The sequence below is a fragment of the Salminus brasiliensis genome, chromosome 11, assembly GCF_030463535.1.
Source record: "Salminus brasiliensis chromosome 11, fSalBra1.hap2, whole genome shotgun sequence".
In the NCBI taxonomy this organism is placed as follows: domain Eukaryota; kingdom Metazoa; phylum Chordata; class Actinopteri; order Characiformes; family Bryconidae; genus Salminus; species Salminus brasiliensis.
In genome coordinates, this window is record NC_132888.1 from 14,182,931 (window position 1) to 14,200,233 (window position 17,303).

The 17,303-nt window shown below is 36.2% G+C and overlaps 3 protein-coding genes across 3 annotated transcripts; all 3 read right to left on the reverse strand.

The window, feature by feature from the left end:
* Positions 1-1,538: 1,538 nt before the first annotated feature.
* Positions 1,539-3,293, reverse strand: LOC140565260 (olfactory receptor 52K1-like). Its single transcript, XM_072691099.1, has 2 exons — positions 3,287-3,293; positions 1,539-2,509 (listed from the first exon to the last, which is right to left on the reverse strand). The coding sequence occupies exons 1-2, from the start codon at positions 3,291-3,293 to the stop codon at positions 1,539-1,541; spliced, it is 978 nt and encodes a 325-aa protein (XP_072547200.1).
* A 4,358-nt stretch (positions 3,294-7,651) lies between these two features.
* On the reverse strand, positions 7,652-8,813 carry LOC140565721 (olfactory receptor 52K1-like). The gene is made up of 2 exons (XM_072691766.1): positions 7,958-8,813; positions 7,652-7,746 (listed from the first exon to the last, which is right to left on the reverse strand). The coding sequence occupies exons 1-2, from the start codon at positions 8,811-8,813 to the stop codon at positions 7,652-7,654; spliced, it is 951 nt and encodes a 316-aa protein (XP_072547867.1).
* Positions 8,814-12,204: 3,391 nt separating this feature from the next.
* Positions 12,205-13,149, reverse strand: LOC140565252 (olfactory receptor 52K1-like). The gene has a single exon (XM_072691091.1). The coding sequence runs from the start codon at positions 13,147-13,149 to the stop codon at positions 12,205-12,207; it is 945 nt and encodes a 314-aa protein (XP_072547192.1).
* Between the last annotated feature and the right edge of the window lie 4,154 nt (positions 13,150-17,303).

Sequence of the window (17,303 nt, forward strand, 5' to 3'; positions counted from 1 at the left end):
TATATTTAAGAAATATAAAATTAAATTAATTAGAACCACAAAGACAATCTCACACTGATGCACACTGATTATATATTCTATTTGACCTCCTCAAGAACTGATCAAAGCTTGACACGCCCCCCTCTATATACAGCTAGTTATGTTCTCATGAGACTATGCAACATTACACCAGGACACAGCCGCAAAACGTTGTGTTTATCTTTACAACATTAAATGTCTATTTTGATAAGTTTGATATGATTATTCTACAACATGACAATATATACACATTTTTACAGTCCCAGTACTCTACACTCTTAGAAAACAAACGTGCTTAAAGAACCAAATGTTTGATGAACCTATGAATTAGTTTAAAACACGACACAAAAACAATCCTAACATCAGGAAAAAGGTTATTTAAAAGGTTTTTCATACATCACATTTACAAACATGGTTCTTTTTAAAGTAGTTAGTTAAAAATAAGTGCAAAAGGATGCAAATGCCTTTTTGTAACAGCTAAAAGTATTTCAGTTCTTGTAGTTGGTTTTTTCCACTTTTTCGAAGTCAGTTTGTTGTAAGTAAAGCACTATTTTTTTAAATAATTATTTTAACTTCGGGATGTGAACCCATTTGAAAACCTGTAGTGTGTATTGAAGAGGGCAGTCCACAAGCAAAGACCCAGGAACATCAAGAAACTGGAAAGGTTCTACCCTCAAAAAGAGTTTTCCTAGCTTAAGCATTAAAAAAAAGAAAAAAAAGAAAAATGCACAGCTTTCTTATTTTTAAAGCCCAAAATGTAATTTTATAATCATTTATATATTGATTTTAGCTCATTTTCATATTGATAAGTCATTTTTGAGAGGTGCCAAAACTTCTGGATTACATTTTTCTTAATGTGATAATGTACAAGCAAAACATTCACAAATGCATTTTTTAACATTTGAATACATAAGGTATCCCCAGATATTATAGTTCAGTGATCAGATGTTTTATGCAGCCATTATAGGTTGATGTAGGTTTTTAACATATAGCATGAGATTCACTTTCTTAGAAAAAAAAGTGTTAATTTCTAATAACAGTGGAACCAAATAAAAGGTTCTATAAAAGAACCATTTGCTAGAGGGTTTCCTTATATTAAAATAACCATTTAAATCAAGCAGAACCATTTATGCATTCAAAAAACCCTTGAAGGACTTTTTGTACATTTACAAGTGTTGACTATTGGACACATTTGGGGAGGTTCTGAAGAACATTATCAGTTTTATGGCATCCATTTAAAACACAAGAAGAAAAATAAAATATGAAACATGAACATTGAAAAAGATTGAAAAGTAGGTGTGAAGAGAGATCTCACTGGCCAACCACTGGGGAGTGTGAACAATGACTTCAGAATCAATAGTGACAGTCTGTTTCACACTATATTTGTAATTGTCCACTAACTGTAATTGCACTATTGATCTGGAGTCACTGATAGCCAGGTGGTATCTATAAAACAGTAACTGTGATGCATTAAGAAAACAATCTCAGGATTTTCTTAAATAATGTGTTTGCATAATGCATCAACTTGCATTATTAATGCAATGTGGTAAAACACGGTTCATGAATTTCAGAAATTGTTCTCTTATTTCTTTTGTTCTTACTCCATAAATAATTGGGTTGAAGCAGCTTGGAAAAAGTAAGTACATTGTACTCAGAAAAACACGAATATTGGAAGAGAAATTATTTCTTATTCTGTAAGACAGGAAGGCAATTAAAGCAAAAGTTAAAGTAAATGTCATGACAATTATATGTGTAATACAAGTGTTGATAGCCTTTAAGTGAGACTTTCCAGATTTGAGCACAGATCCAAGTATAACTAAGTAAGAAAGAGTAATAAAAACAAAATCTGCAGTTGGTATTAGAAAAGTGGCAACAAGTCCTATTAAATTGTTAATAGAAATATCTCCACATGCCAGCTGGACCACTGCCATATGTTCACAAAAACAGTGATCTATCTCATTTGCTGCACAAAAAAACAGTTTTCCAGCTGAAGAGACAATTGTAACAATAAGGATTATATTTCTGATTAGTGGCACAATTATGTATTTTAGAAAGTTGGGCATTTGCATATATTTGTGATAATAAAGAGGTCTGCATATAGCAAAGAATCGGTCCAGAGCCATCCACACCAGTAAAGTGGATTGAAATGTACCAACACAAAGGAGGCAAAACATCTGTACTAAACAACCCACAAGTGAAATCTCATTCCAGTTGAATAAAAAGCTTAGTAGCATGTTTGGTACAAAAAATATTGGCAGGCTAAGGTCCACAACAGCCATCAGACCAATTAAAACACACATTGGAGAGTGTAGAGCCTTCTGAGAAATAATTAAATATATGAGAATGGAGTTTGAAGTGGTAGACAATAAAAACATAAACAAATAAGGAATGAAAAGAAAAGGCCTCCATTCCCCCAAATTATGGAAACCACTGAGTTTAAAATTTATGAATGAAAAATTCTGTACATAAAGGTCTTGCATACTGCTCAGTGCTCAGGTACATTTAGTATTTCTGAATATATATCTAAACTAATAATTTAAAGCAAACTTAAAAGATCTGTCTCTGTATCAGTGATTACAAATAATAGTAAAAAAAATATTTTGTTGATGCAAGCATTACTGTAATATCACTGATCACTGTATCGGTTTACAGTCAATAGCTAATTAATAATAGAACAAATGAGACACAAAATTAAAATGAAAAAAAAAAGTGTAATAAGTGTTAATGACTAGACGTTAAATAAAAGTATCCTAAACAATTTTAAGCTTATGCAATCAAGAAGACTAGCAGACAAATCAAAGAGTTTTCCCTTTACAAGAATATAAATATTGAAGACCCTCCAGTGGCACAGTTGCTTACTATATATCTTCTCTGTTACTTTATATACAATGTGTCATGTTCTCATGAGACTGTGCCTTACTCCTACAGGCTTTAGAATACTGGCATGGTCAAGCTTTGTTTATCTCCTCCTGAATCTCTTGTAATACACACTTTGCCTCCCATTAACATAATGGCTGTTCTCATTATTTGCGGTTTCTCCTGCACAAAGTTGTTCAACAACAGTTTTGGCACTTTTGATCTAATTGTATTTTTAGATGCAAAGCATCTGTGCAAACCTGGACTGTCTGTCTGTCACTCACTCTTGTTGCAGGCAGAACTCAAGGGGGTGGCATAGTTTTCTTACAAAAAGGGTCTGGCATAGAGTGAGTGGAGGCAACGAAAGTAACCTGTAGATCAGCTCAGACAATATATGAACTTGACAGTACACTCCTCATAGGCGCACATCATTTTAAAACAAGACAATTATTATCTAGTCTCCCAGTCAAGATTAAGCTACATGTCTAGTAGTAGGGGCAAGTAGGCAAAATGAATGTACACCTCTCAGTAAATATTGAGCACCAGGATCTTGTATGAATAGGACTTTATATTTGAAAATGGAGAATTTCTGAGTGAACCAGTTTAAATACATGCTTTAGGCCTGGTGACATTGATGAAATAAAATGATCTATCATTTTTCAGGCCCTTTCTATTATTTTGAGACCTACAGCTGCAGCTATTTACCAGGCAACAAAACCAAAGCTCTACTAATGGGCCCTATTAATACAAATAGGAACTTTTTAACAATTCTGTTAAAATTAGAAAAGAAAAATAAGTGTTAAATATAATTATTTTCTAAATTTACCAGAATTGTAAAAAAGTTTTTTTTTTATTTCTATTAATATTCACTTTGCTTCAAGATTCAATTGAAAATATTCTATTCCATAAATAGTTTTTTATACCTCACTTTTTTGCATTTGTTAACTTATTCTTAGACTGACAGATAGAACCAACTGTTTTAAAGGATGGAGGATTGCAGTGGGAGCACAGGAGTGTAGGAGGGGTAGGTAAGAAGGCCCCTTAGTAGAATTTTGCTAAGGGCTCCAGGCAGGGTTTTGCTTGGCATTTGGGATATCATGCCTCAAAGGAGAAATTTAGAAGCACTACTGATTACTTTTAATGAATTAAACTGATCACCTAATACAATAATCATCTTTAGAGTCATTAGTTTGATAGAACATTAAATACTAAAATTAATTATCTTTCGCATATAGCTGGTGGACCACCTATGTAACAGATTTAGCTGATATCACTGGTATGTGGGTAGGTATATATTATGACCATATTTAAAATAATCAGTGTGTAACTGCAATAAATCCACATTACACTAGTTAGCAACATGACCTAACACTGCATTACGTAATTAGTGTTTCGAGAATTAAGTTCATAACTTAACATAATTCTCCATCTGTACAGTGGGGAAAAAAGTATTTAGTCAGTCACCAATTGTGCAAGTTCTCCCACTTAAAAAGATGAGAGAGGCCTGTAATTGACATCATAGGTTGACCTCAACTATGAGAGACAAAATGAGAAAAACAATTCTGAAAATCACATTGTCTGATTTTTAAAGATATTATTTGCAAATAAAGGTGGAAAATAAGTATTTGGTCACCTACAAACAAGCAAGATTTCTGGGGGTCACAGACCTGTAACAACTTCTTTAAGAGGCTTCTCTGTCCTCCACTCATTACCTGTATTAATGGCACCTGTTTGAACTCGTTAACAGTATAAAAGACACCTGCCTACAACCTCAAACAGTCACACTCAAAACTCCACTATGGTGAAGACCAAAGAGCTGTCGAAGGACACCAGAAACAAAACTGTAGACCTGCACCAGGCTGGGAAGACTGAATCTGCAATAGGCAAGCAGTCTGGTGTGAAGAAATCTACTGTGGGAGCAATAATCAGAAAATGGGAGACCTACAAGACCACTGCTAATCTCCCTCGATCAGGGGCTCCACGCAAGATCTCAGCCCGTGGGGTCAAAATCATCACAAGAACGGTGAGCAAAAATCCCAGAACCACACGGGGGGACCTAGTGAATGACCTGCAGAAAGCTGGGACCAACGTTACAAAGGCTACCGTCAGTAACACACTACGCCACCAGGGACTCAGATCTTGCAGTGCCAGACGTGTTCCCCTGCTTAAGCCAGTACATATACGGGCGCGTCTGAAGTTTGCTAGAGAGCATTTGGATGTTCCAGAAGAGTATTGGGAGAATGTCTTATGGTCAGATAAAACCAAAGTAGAACTGTTTGGTACAAAACACAACTCGTTGTTTGGAGTAGAGTGAATGCTGAGTTGCATCCAAAGAACACCATACCAACTGTGAAGCATGGGGGTGGCAACATCATGCTTTGGGGCTGTTTCTCTGCAAAGGGACTAGGACGACTGGTCCGTGTACATGAAAGAATGAATGGGGCCATGTATTGTGAGATTTTGAGTGCAAACCTCCTTCCATCAGCAAGGGCATTGAAGATGAAACATGGCTGGGTCTTTCAGCATGACAATGATCCCAAGCACACTGCCAGGGCAACAAATGAGTGGCTTTGTAAGAAGCATTTCAAGGATCTGAAGACTTACAGAAAATGTTTGACCTCTGTCATTGCCAACAAAGGATATATAACGTATTGAGAGTATTGAGTAAAGTATTGAGATTAACTTTTGTTATTGACCAAATACTTATTTTCCACCATTATTTGCAAATAAATTCTTTAAAAATCAGACAATGTGATTTTCAGAATTTTTTTTCTCATTTTGTCTCTAATAGTTGAGGTCTACCTATGATGTCAATTACAGGCCTCTTTTTAAGTGGGAGAAATTACACAATTGGTAACTGACTAAATACTTTTTTCCCCACTGTATATATGAAGAACCAGTGATGTTACCGCCTACCTTAGATTCCTGAAGACTGACTCTCGTTCAAAATCTCAGTGCACATAAAATTTACACTTCAGTAAGAAGTTTTAGAACACACACATTTTTTCTGTTTTTATTGACATTTATTGACGTAAGCACTGAATAGCCTGGAATGGTACAAATGTAGGCAGTAAATTGCAAGGGCTTTTAAGGGAAACAAAAAAAGGCCTTTTTGGGGAATAAGTCACAACTCGCAGCTGGTTTGTAGCAACTAAAGAAAATCAAACTTTAAAAATTGATGCAAACAATCCACATTTTACAAACCTTTTGTCTGTATAAAAGCAGTGTTGGAACAGGGTGTTACTGCAATTTCCACCACAGTATTTAGATAACTTTGCATATTTAGAATGATATCATAATTCAAGAGTAGAAGTTTTGGTGACTATACCGTAACAGATCGTCCTTCAGCACGATCAATCAATTGCCAATACTGATTAGGGGAGTGGCAGGATGCCATACTATCCTTTCCAGACATTACATGGTAATACATTATTGTGCAGGGCTTTTGTAATGTCCCATGCATGTCTATCAAGATGAAATGTACTTTGCTATTCTGAGACAAATATTTTGAATGTAGTAGAGTACTATGGTCACCTTATTGTCTTGTGTTTAGTAATGTCTAAAGCTTAGAGGTATCTTTGAACTATTAGTCTATTCTAACTAGCTAAGGTTTTCTTGGGTAAATAGCAAAGCACTTTGTAAGTCGCTCTGGATAAGAGCGTCTGCTAAATGCCGTAAATGTAAATTAAATGTAATCATTCTATCTGTAATCATGCTATTTAGAAAAGGGTTCTCAAAGAAAGACACATAGGCCACAGGTATTTCCTTGGGAGACAATGCAAATAAATGAGCAGTACTACAACTTGGAATCTAGAGAAAACTGAAGAGGTCTGCTATAGGAAGAGGTCTGACAGACAGAAGTGTACTGGAGAAACAGAAGATAAGTTCTTAGAGGTTTTGTAATAGGCTGGCTCACAAATCAATTTTCTGTGGCACAACTTAACACTGGACCAAGTTTCAATTTAAACTGTAAAATAAAGAAAAAAGTCATTGCTACAATGACAAAACAAAAAAAGCAGGCTGGCCTGGGCCATGCACCACTACCAATGTAAAATCCAGACCTCTTATTTTAGAAATCTTGCCTGCAGTTGTTACAGAAGAAGGCAACATATATATCAAATATCTTTTTGCTTGAAAATTTACAAGCAGTACTTCTGAACAGAAATAATGTTCAATTACATGCGAGTGGACAAAAACTTCAGATTTACCAATGTACTTTTTTAATATTTGTTTTTAATCCCTATATAATGTAATTAACCCCTGGCGTAGTTAAAACATTCAATGGAAAGAAAAACATAGGTCCTAGAGACAAGGTGAAATTTCCTTTACGCCCACATTTATATCTACAAGTAGTCCCTGTGACACTGATGTGCTCAGAAAAGTTTGTTTATGAATGCTGGTGGGGGAAAAAATTTGGATTTCAGGGTTGTCTGGTTTTGTCTGCTTGTTTTTTTTTGTGTATTATATTTATTTAATTTCTTTCTTTAGATTGCAGTTCCCACTAGTTTCTTTTTTCTAAAATTCTGACAATCTATACAGCAACAAACTCCTTTTCTGGTCTGCTAGTTAGTGTAGTTACCCCATGTGACTTTGATACAGTCCAGAAGTTATGAATGATCTATTTACAATCATTTGTAAGCTTTCATTGTTTTTATTTTTAAATTTAGTATTATGGTCAAATAATGACAAAACTGTGATACTCGTGTCCTATTAACTGTAACTTTGTACTTACCATGTGGTTTTGTAGAGATAATGCAATACAGTAAATATTAATGGATTACTTTGGTAAGACCTTCATTTGCTTAATAAATTTCAGAAATTGTTCTCTTATTTCTTTTGTTCTTACTCCATAAATAATTGGGTTGAAACAACCTGTAAAAGTCACTGATAGCCAGGTGGCATCTATAAAACAGTAACTGTGACGCATTAAAAAAACAATCTCAGAATTTTCTTAAATAATAATGTGTTTACATAATGCATCAACTTGAATTATTAATGCAATGTGGTAAAACACGGTTCATGAATTTCAGAAATTGTTCTCTTATTTCTTTTGTCCTTACTCCATAAATAATTGGGTTGAAACAGCTTGGAAAAAGTAAGTACATGGTACTCAGAAAAACACGACTGTTAGGAGAAAAGTTGTTTCTTACCCTGTATGACATAAAAGCAATTAAGGCAAAAGTTATAGTAACGGTCATAACAATTATATGAGTAACACAGGTGTTAATAGCCTTTAAATGGGACTTTCCTGATTTCAGGACAGAAGTAAGTATTACTAAATATGATATTGCAATAAAAAGAAAATCTGCCGTTATTATAAGAAAAGCAGACAAAAGTCCCAACATGTTGTTAATGGAAATGTCCCCACATGCCAGCTGAACCAATGCCATGTGTTCACAAAAACAATGATCAATCTCATTAGTCTTACAAAAAGATAATTTCCCAACCCTAGAGACCATTAAGATAATTAGTAGTCCATTTCTAATGACCGGAAATATAGTAAACTTTAGAAAGTTGTGGATTTCCATATATTTGTGATAATAAAGAGGTTTGCAAATAGCAAAGAACCGATCCAGAGCCATCCACACCAGTAAAGTAGACTGATATGTACCAAAATAATGAATACAAAACATCTGAATTAAACAGCCCACAAGCGAAATCTCATTCCAGTTGAATAAGAAGCTGAGTAGCATATTTGGTACAAAGACTATTGGCAAACACAGGTCCACAACAGCCATTAGACAGATCAGTATACACATAGGAGAATGTAGTGTTGTCTGAGATATAATTAAATAAATGAGAACAGAATTTGAGGTTATAGACAATAAGAACATAAGAAAATAGGGAATGAATAAAAAGGGCCTCCATTCTCCCAAATCCTGGAAACCATTCAGATTGAAAATTGTGAATGAAGTATTTTGCACAGAAACACCTTGCATGCTGCTACATTTCATGCACTCATTTTAACAAAATGCTTTCCCAAATGACACTTCCTAAAAAAATTAAAAAATAAAAAAAGTAAAAAAAGTAGTGTAGTATTCATATATGGTGGGTTTACTATTATAGTGACTCTTTATAAATACTGTATACATAAAACATTTTGCACAATATTAAAATATAACTCTTAAAAGCTTATTTCTCTCTTCAGAAGACTGATGAATAGACAATTCTGCTCTACTGCTGCTTAGAGTGTATTTTGTTTTGCTTCTGGGCAATTTAGAGAAACTTCAGATGAATCTCTATCTCTTTTATACACCCTTTTGTTTTCCCATGAGATTCTAGTGTATTTCTACAAGATGAAGCTAAATTGGACAAGCCCTGTTTAACAAAGTATTCATCTACTTTAAATACCAAAATTTAAACGTTTCAAATAAGGATTGTGTTCTCTTATTTTAGTCATGATCACATACATGGTATTGATTGATGATTTATAAGGGTAAAATAACATAACACAATAAAGTGTGTGTATTTAACAGACTGTTAGTAAGAAATAGTAAGCAAATTTTTAAGTTTTTTTTTTTTTTAATATAGATTGCTATATAGGTATAGGTCTCCTTATTTGAAGAAAACAAGACACCCTTTCTACAGTGGGGGAAAAAGTATTTAGTCAGTCACCAATTGTGCAAGTTCTCCCACTTAAAAAGATGAGAGAGGCCTGTAATTGACATCATAGATAGACCTCAACTATGAGAGACAAAATGAGAAAAAGAAATTCTGAAAATCACATTGTCTGATTTTTAAAGAATTTATTTGCAAATAATGGTGGATAATAAGTATTTGGTCTCCTACAAACAAGCAAGATTTCTGGCGGTCACAGACCTGTATCTTCTTCTTTAAGAGGCTTCTCTGTCCTCCACTCATAACCTGTATTAATAGCACCTGTTTGAACTCGTTAACAGTATAAAAGACACCTGCCCACAACCTCAAACAGTCACACTCAAAACTCCACTATGGTGAAGACCAAAGAGCTGTCGAAGGACACCAGAAACAAAACTGTAGACCTGCACCAGGCTGGGAAGACTGAATCTGCAATAGGCAAGCAGCTTGGTGTGAAGAAATCTACTGTGGGAGCAATAATCAGAAAATGGGAGACCTACAAGACCACTGCTAATCTCCCTCGATCAGGGGCTCCACGCAAGATCTCAGCCCGTGGGGTCAAAATCATCACAAGAACGGTGAGCAAAAATCCCAGAACCACACGGGGGGACCTAGTGAATGACCTGCAGAAAGCTGTGACCAACGTTACAAAGGCTACCGTCAGTAACACACTACGCCGCCAGGGACTCAGATCTTGCAGTGCCAGACATGTTCCCCTGCTTAAGCCAGTACATATCCGGGCGCGTCTGAAGTTTGCTAGAGAGCATTTGGATGTTCCGGAAGAGTATTGGGAGAATGTCTTATGGTCAGATGAAACCAAAGTAGAACTGTTTGGTACAAAACACAACTCGTTGTTTGGAGGAGAGTGAATGCTGAGTTGCAGCCAAAGAACACCATACCAACTGTGAAGCATGGGGGTGGCAACATCATGCTTTGGGGCTGTTTCTCTGCAAAGGGACTAGGACGACTGGTCCGTGTACATGAAAGAATGAATGGGGCCATGTATTGTGAGATTTTGAGTGCAAACCTCCTTCCATCAGCAAGGGCATTGAAAATGAAACGTGGCTGGGTTTTTCAGCATGACAATGATCCCAAGCACACTGCCAGGGCAACAAAGGAGTGGCTTCGTAAAAAGCATTTCAAGGTCCTGCAGTGGCCTAGCCAGTCTCCAGATCTCAACCCCATAGAAAACCTTTGGAGGGAGTTGAAAGTCAGTGTTCCCCACTGACAGCCCCAAAACATCACTGCTCTAGAGGAGATCTGCATGGAGGAATGGGCCAACATACCAGCAATGGTGTGTGCCAACCTTGTGAAGACTTCCAGAAAACATTTGATCTCTGTCATTGCCAACAAAGGATATATAACAAAGTATTGAGATGAACTTTTGTTATTGATCAAATACTTATTTTCCACCATTATTTGCAAATAAATTCTTTAAAAATCAGACAATGTGATTTTCTGGGGGTTTTTTTCCTCATTTTGCATAGTTGAGGTCTACCTATGATGTCAATTACAGGCCTCTCTCATCTTTTTAAGTGGGAGAACTTGCACAACTGTTATTATTATTATTCAGACCTGTATACCCACTTCTAAATCAAACCAGGTGATCCCCTTCTGTACATTTAAAAATGGATTGGGTTCTTGCACAAGCATGGATGCCACAAACATGAAAACTCAACTGCAGTGAAAATGTTAGCGGTAGGAGTGTTCCTGCTGCATTTTTCCTAGAGGAACTCAATTTCTGCTCCTAAAATTCTAGCATTCATTTATGTTCTAATCCATTTTTTCCTGTTCAGGGTTACGATGAGTCCAATGGCTACCTGGAATAACTGATTTAAAAAAAAACCCAAACAAACACATTTTTCTATATGCTTAGAAGAAACCGTGATATACGATACAATATGGTGAAAATCATCAAGTATAATGTTAAATTCTCAGTATTTATTTGCAAAATCAAAAACACAGTATGCTGGATATTTAAACATCAAATATTCAACTGTGCATCTATATAATATATATTTTAACATATAAGCATGTTTAGTTTTTTATAAACTTTTCGTGGTATTGCACTGACTCAGCAAACTGCATGGTTATTTGCACTTAATCATACATAGATAGTAACCTGCTTAACCAGGGTGATATTACGAATATGGTCATATTTATGGTGCTGTTTGGGGTCAGGTCAGAGAGCCCGGGTTTAATAAAGGTGAGTGCAGAAGTCGCCAAAAGTCCATGCTGGTTTCTCTTAGCAAAATTAGTTTTTCCATTTTGTTGCGTAGAGATTGTAAATTGTAAAGTGGAATAGAGAGTAGAATAGTAGAGGACTGAGAATAAATAAATAAACAAATGTGAACTAAATATCGGCATTAGCCTAGAAATCTCACATCAGGCCATCCCTGGGTAAATATTGTGCACTGTGGTCTGTACCTTTTTGAATCCAAGTTGCAACTTGATGGTTTTAAATGCTCTTGTTTGTAATTTCTATTATTATCTTGTTCAGTTTGTTAGTTACACTAACAATTACACTAGCTGACTGTAATGCACACCAGAAATGATTTATGTTTACAATTAGTGGTAAGCTGCATCACTTTTATTAATGTTAAATTACAATTTTAAATTAGAGCTTACCACTCTAAGCAATGACAATAATAAGTAAGTTGGTACTCACCACATGGTATTGTAACATACTGTGATGCAGTGTTTATTAATAGATTACTTTGGTAAGACCTTCATTTACTTAATAAATTTCAGAAATTGTTCTCTTATTTCTTTTGTTCTTATTCCATAAATAATTGGGTTGAAACAGCTTGGAAAAAGTAAGTACATTGTACTCAGAAAAACACGACTGTTAGGAGAAAAGTTGTTTCTTACCCTGTATGACATAAAAGCAATTAAGGCAGATGTTATCGCAACGGTCATGACAATTATATGAGTAACACAGGTGTTAATAGCCTTGAAGTGAAACTTCCCTGATTTCAGGACAGAAGCTATTACTATTAAATATGATATTGTGCTAAAAAGGCAATCTGCCGTTATTATAAGAAAAGCAGCCAAAAGTCCTAAAATGTTGTTAATGGAAATGTCCCCACATGCCAGCTGAACCAATGCCATGTGTTCACAAAAACAATGATCAATGTCACTAGTCTTACAAAAAGATAATTTCCCAGCTCTAGAGACCATTGTGGTAATTAACAGTATATTCCTGATAACCGGAAAAATTGTGAACTTTAAAAAGTTGGGCATCTGCATATATTTGTGATAATAAAGAGGTTTGCAAATAGCAAAGAACCGATCCAGAGCCATCCACACCAGTAAAGTAGACTGAAATGTTCCTACACAATGAATACAGAACATCTGTATTAAACAGCCAACAAGAGAAATCTCATTCCAGTTGAATAAGAAGCTGAGTAGCATATTTGGTACAAAGAATATTGGCAAACACAGGTCCACCAAAGACATTAGGCCGATTAGTATACACATAGGAGTATGCAGAGCCACCTGAGATACAATTAAGAATATGAGAACAGAATTTGAGGTGGTAGATAATAAAAACATAAGAAGATACGGAATGAATAAAAAAGGTCTCCATTCTCCCAAATCATGGAAACCATTCAGATTAAAAGCTATAAATGAAGAATTTTGCACAGAAGCACCTTGCATGTTGTTCAGTGATATCATACTACCATCATTGTAACACGTATTTTCAAAAGAAACACTTGCTTTGTACTAAATTTGAAGAGGACAACTAAAGAAAAAATTATTATTCTGTTAATACAAGTAGTCACATATGGTGGACTTAAGCATTTCAATTCACCTAAATGGCAATAATCAAACCAGCTTGAGAAAAAGAAACAAAGCAAAAAACAACTTTTTGCACTTCTCATATGTTATGTACATTTAAATATTTAAGATAACAGCAATGTCATAGCTATTTGGTTTAAATATTCTTCACTTAAATTTTGAGGGGGAAAAGACCACTAACGTTTCAAATAAATATATTCAGAGATTTACACATACAAAAATATTCCTCCCTTCAGAACACTAAAACAGAAAATGCAAAATCCTCTGGCTGCGCACTCTGAATGCTGTTATGCTATCTGAGACATATAAGCTTAACATGTCTGTTTCTATATACACCCTCTAATGTTCCCATGAGATCATCCCATGAGCTAGTTCTACAAGCTTTTGAGACAAACATGATACTTGTTGAACAGTGCAAATTCACACTTATACCTCATTATGCACTATGAAAGAACCAACTATCCAAAACTAAGATATGGACATCTGATAACTGCTTTTCCACACATATCAGTGGGTATTTAGTTTTGGTTTTGTAAAATAATAATAATAATAATAATAATAATAAAAATAAAAACTCAATTTAAAATATTTAAAACTCCAATAGTCATTTTTTAAAGCCTTACAACATGTGCTAACAACTTATTTTGCATAGGTTTGCAACCTCAAATTTTGTTAATCTAAATCTGTTTTTAGAATATTTTCATTTACAGTATCAAACCTGTCCTGAGATGTAAGGAGCAATTACCAATTAGAAGCTAATGTTACTTGTGCACAACGCTAAAGTTAATTTTATTGATAAGGAATCCCTGTTTGACCTCAGCAATTTGATGATGCAGCAGTTTAAGGGGCATGCATACAGGCACCAGCATGTAAATGCTCCATCATTTGTAGCTAATATGTAGCTAATTTAGGCAATGATTTGAGTAATACATGTGGCTTCGTCAGGATGCTAACAATTCTTTTCAGTTTATTTCCAATGAAAGTTTATTGGACTGTGAAAAGCTCAGGTTTATCCATAACACAAAACTAAGCTGCAATATTATGCTCCACAAATTAGAGGTACAGACGAGAGCTTCGAAAATGTGACCCTCGTGCTGTATAGATTTGATCAATCTCTAAATGTTGCCTCCTTAACTCATCTCTCCTATAGTGGGGAGAACAAGTATTTGATACACTGCTGATTTTTCAGGTTTTCCCACTTGCAAAGCATGTAGAAGACTGTAATTTTTATCATAGGTACTCTTCAACTGTGAGTGATGGAATCTAAAACAAAAATCCAGAAAAATACATTGTATGATTTTTAAATAATTAATTTCCATTTTATTGTGGGAAATAAGTATTTGATACACCAGAAAAAGAAACTTCATATTTGGTACAGAAACCTTTGTTTGCAATTACAGAGATGAGACGTTTCCTGTAGTTCTTGACAAGGTTTGCACACACTGCAGCAGGGATTTTGGCCCACTCCTCCATACAGATCTCCTCCAGAGCCTTCAGGTTTCGTGGCTGTCGCTGGGCCACACGGACTTTAAGCTCCCTCCAAAGATTTTCTATTGGATTCAGGTCTGGAGACTGGCTAGGCCACTCCAGGACCTTAAGATGTTTCCTACGGAGCCACTCTTTAGTTGCCCTGGCTGTGTGTTTTGGGTCGTTATCATGCTGGAAGACCCAGCCACGACCCATCTTCAGTGCTCTTACTGAGGGAAGGAGGTTGTTGGCCAAAATCTCACGATACATGGCCCCATCCATCCTTCCCACAATACGGTGCAGTCGTCCTGTCCCCTTTGCAGAAAAGCATCCCCAAAGAATGATGTTTCCACCGCCATGCTTCACGGTTGGGATGGTGTTCTTGGGGTTGTACTCATCATTCTTCTTCCTCCAAACATGACGAGTGGAGTTTAAACCAAAAAGTTCTATTTTTGTCTCATCAGACCACATGACCTTCTCCCATTCCTCCTCTGGATCATTCAGATGGTCATTTGCAAACTTCAGACGGGCTTTGACATGCGTTGGCTTGAGGAAGGGCACCTTGCGTGCACTGCAGGATTTTAATCCTTGACGGCGTAGAGTGTTACTGATTGTTTTCTTTGAGACTGTGGTCCCAGCTCTATTCAGGTCATTGACCAGGTCCTGCCGTGTAATTCTGGGCTCATTCCTCACCTTCCTCAAGATCATTGATGCTCCACGAGGTGAGATCTTGCATGGCGCCCCAGACCGAGGGAGATTATCCGTTATTTTGCATTTCTTCCATTTTCTAATAATTGCACCAACAGTTGTTGCCTTCTCACCAAGCTGCTTGCCTATTGTCCTGTAGCCCATCCCAGCCTTGTGCAGGTCTACAATTTTATCCCTGATGTCCTTACAAAGCTCTCTGGTCTTGGGCATTGTGGAGATGCTGGAGTCTGACTGATTGAGTGTGTGGACAGGTGTCTTTTATACAGGTAACGAGTTCAAACAGGTGCAGTTAATACAGGTAATGAGTGGAGAACAGGAGGGCTTCTTAAAGAAGAAGTAACATGTCTGTGAGAGCCAAAATTCTTACTGGTTGATAGATGATCAAATACTTATTTCCCCCAATAAAATGGAAATTAATTATTTAAAAATCATACAATGTATTTTTCTGGATTTTTGTTTTAGATTCCATCACTCACAGTTGAAGAGTACCTATGATAAAAATTACAGTCTTCTACATGCTTTGCAAGTGGGAAAACCTGAAAAATCAGCAGTGTATCAAATACTTGTTCTCCCCACTGTATGTCTTTTAGGGAATGAAGTTTAAAGACGTATCAATTATTTAAATAGAGGAATCAAGGACAGAGCAGCATAATGATGTACCTCATATGCATCAGATTTCTTATTGTAGCATGTGACTCATGCTAGGCAGGCTAAAGGTGACTCAGCTGTATGGGGTTCACTACTGTGGCCAAACTGTCGGTGCTTACCAGAGGAAACTAGCTGTGTAGATTGTGGCCTTTGTGATTGGAAATGTCAAGCAGCTACAATGCAAACAGATGTCATGTTTTTATTATATGTAAATCAGAAAAAAACGGCATATAGTTAGATCCAAAAGTAGTGGGATAGTGACACAATTTTGTCATTCTGCCCCTGTACACCACCTTGTGGTAAAAGTGAAGACTTTTAGCTTTATTTAAAGGGGACGCAGATAAAATATTACATTCACCATTTAGTAATTATTGGCATTTTCCCCACAGTCTCTTCATTTGCACAGGCTTAACTGGACAGATGACTGATAAGATGTTTCATGGCAAGATGTGGCCTGTTCTCTGTGGTCAGATTCCTCCAAGGAGCACTCTGAGGCTTAATGCTGGCACTGCTGCCACTGTTGAGCAAGGCCCTTCACCCTCTCTGCTCCCCGGGTGCCGCAGCAATGGTTTAACTGTGTTTAACTGGTGTGTATGTGTGTTCACTGCCCGGATTGGATAAAAGTGGAAGCCAAATTTCATCTGTGTCACAAAAATATCACAAATGGTTTATAGGGTTGTCTTTGTCTATTTAATGACAAATTCTGCAAATGCTCCAAAAGAGGTTTAAGGAGAGGCAACCCACAAGCCAGCAAAAAAGCCTTCCTTGCTCTTTTCACTGTCCCAGCCAAACTAACAGAACAACTACTTGTCCACAAGTCATAGTTTTTTTTTTTTGTTTTTGTTTTTTGATGGCTACAGGAGGAATGTGTCACTGCACTCACTGAAAGCACTTACAATAGACATGCAAGCATCTAAACTAGGTCTTAAAGCAATGAAGAACGCTTGGTCAGATAAGTCCCATCTTTTTTCCCATTAAGTGGACTGTATGTGCTACTTAGTAGAAAATATGCTGTGTCAAAATACAGAATTCAAAACAATTCTAAACATGCTTGTAATCACGGAAAAAAAAGGAAAAAAAAGTAAAGGACACATGGTGGTGGGGTGGTGTTTCCGATTACTCCCTTCATCCTGGTCTGGCTTCTATACACCGACACTGTATCCCTTAGCTCAACTGCCCTCCCCTTCAAAAAATATTGCTTGCTTTAA

Excerpts from the sequence above, each read along its gene's own strand:
- LOC140565721 (XM_072691766.1), bottom strand. The coding sequence starts at position 8,813 with ATGCAAGGTGTTTCTGTGCAAAATACTTCATTCACAATTTTCAATCTG. Across the intron at positions 7,747-7,957 it reads GTACTTACTTTTTCCAAGCT|GTTGTTTCAACCCAATTATT; the intron begins GTTTCAACCCAA and ends TGACTTTTACAG.
- LOC140565252 (XM_072691091.1), bottom strand. The coding sequence starts at position 13,149 with ATGATATCACTGAACAACATGCAAGGTGCTTCTGTGCAAAATTCTTCA.